Here is a 662-nt window from a genome sequence, read left to right on the forward strand (position 1 = left end):
GAATTGGAATCCCAACAAAGACACTGAGGGATGTTCTGATTCTGAACTGGTTCCTTACCCTCTGCTGCACCAGCAGGTGTCGGTTCTCCAGCTCCTTCCTCTTGGTAGCGCAGTCGGCAGAAAGCTGCGAGAGCTGAGGAACAAACATCCAGGTTTGAGCAGCGATCAACCAAAACATGGACCATCAGAGGTCAGAGGTCAGAACCTGAGCTCCCAGGGTCTTCATGCTGGGCTCCAGGTCTCTGAGCAGGTCGAAGCCTTGGTGGAAGAAGGTGAACTGAGCGTGCACGAAGGAGAACACCTGATTGCAGAAAGAAATCTGATCAACATTTAGTATGGAGCGACTTTTATTCCATTATTGCTGCAAAGCAAAGAAAATGGTTTGGAAATAGAAATTTGAAGAAAAAAAATCAATCCAGAAATTAAATTTTAAACATTTTAATTGGAAAAAAAATGATTTGAGAGTAACTTTGATTTTGTTATTTATATTTTTTTAATCAACTTAATGTTTTCATTTTTTTTTCAAATTTCTCTATTTCAGATTGAGTTATATAAACTTCATTCTTTTCAAAGCCTGAACCCTTAAGTGAAGAGAAGCTGATCTGGAAAATGCACATTTGAGAAGAATTAAATTCATATAACTCAATCTTAACAAAAAAAAA

At 38.1% G+C, this 662-nt stretch overlaps 1 protein-coding gene across 1 annotated transcript in view; it reads right to left on the reverse strand.

Annotated features, from left to right (window-relative positions):
• Nucleotides 1-662, reverse strand: part of LOC107099528 (arf-GAP with coiled-coil, ANK repeat and PH domain-containing protein 2-like) — a 26,447-nt gene that overhangs the window by 22,939 nt on the left and 2,846 nt on the right. The window contains exons 8-9 of the mRNA XM_015397689.1: nt 206-301; nt 59-133 (exon numbers count right to left, since the gene is read on the reverse strand). Coding sequence (XP_015253175.1) covers nt 59-133; nt 206-301 — 171 coding nt within the window. The remainder of the gene's footprint in view (nt 1-58; nt 134-205; nt 302-662) is intronic.

The sequence above is a fragment of the Cyprinodon variegatus genome, unplaced genomic scaffold, assembly GCF_000732505.1.
Source record: "Cyprinodon variegatus isolate N-32 unplaced genomic scaffold, C_variegatus-1.0 Scaffold881, whole genome shotgun sequence".
Classification (NCBI taxonomy): domain Eukaryota; kingdom Metazoa; phylum Chordata; class Actinopteri; order Cyprinodontiformes; family Cyprinodontidae; genus Cyprinodon; species Cyprinodon variegatus.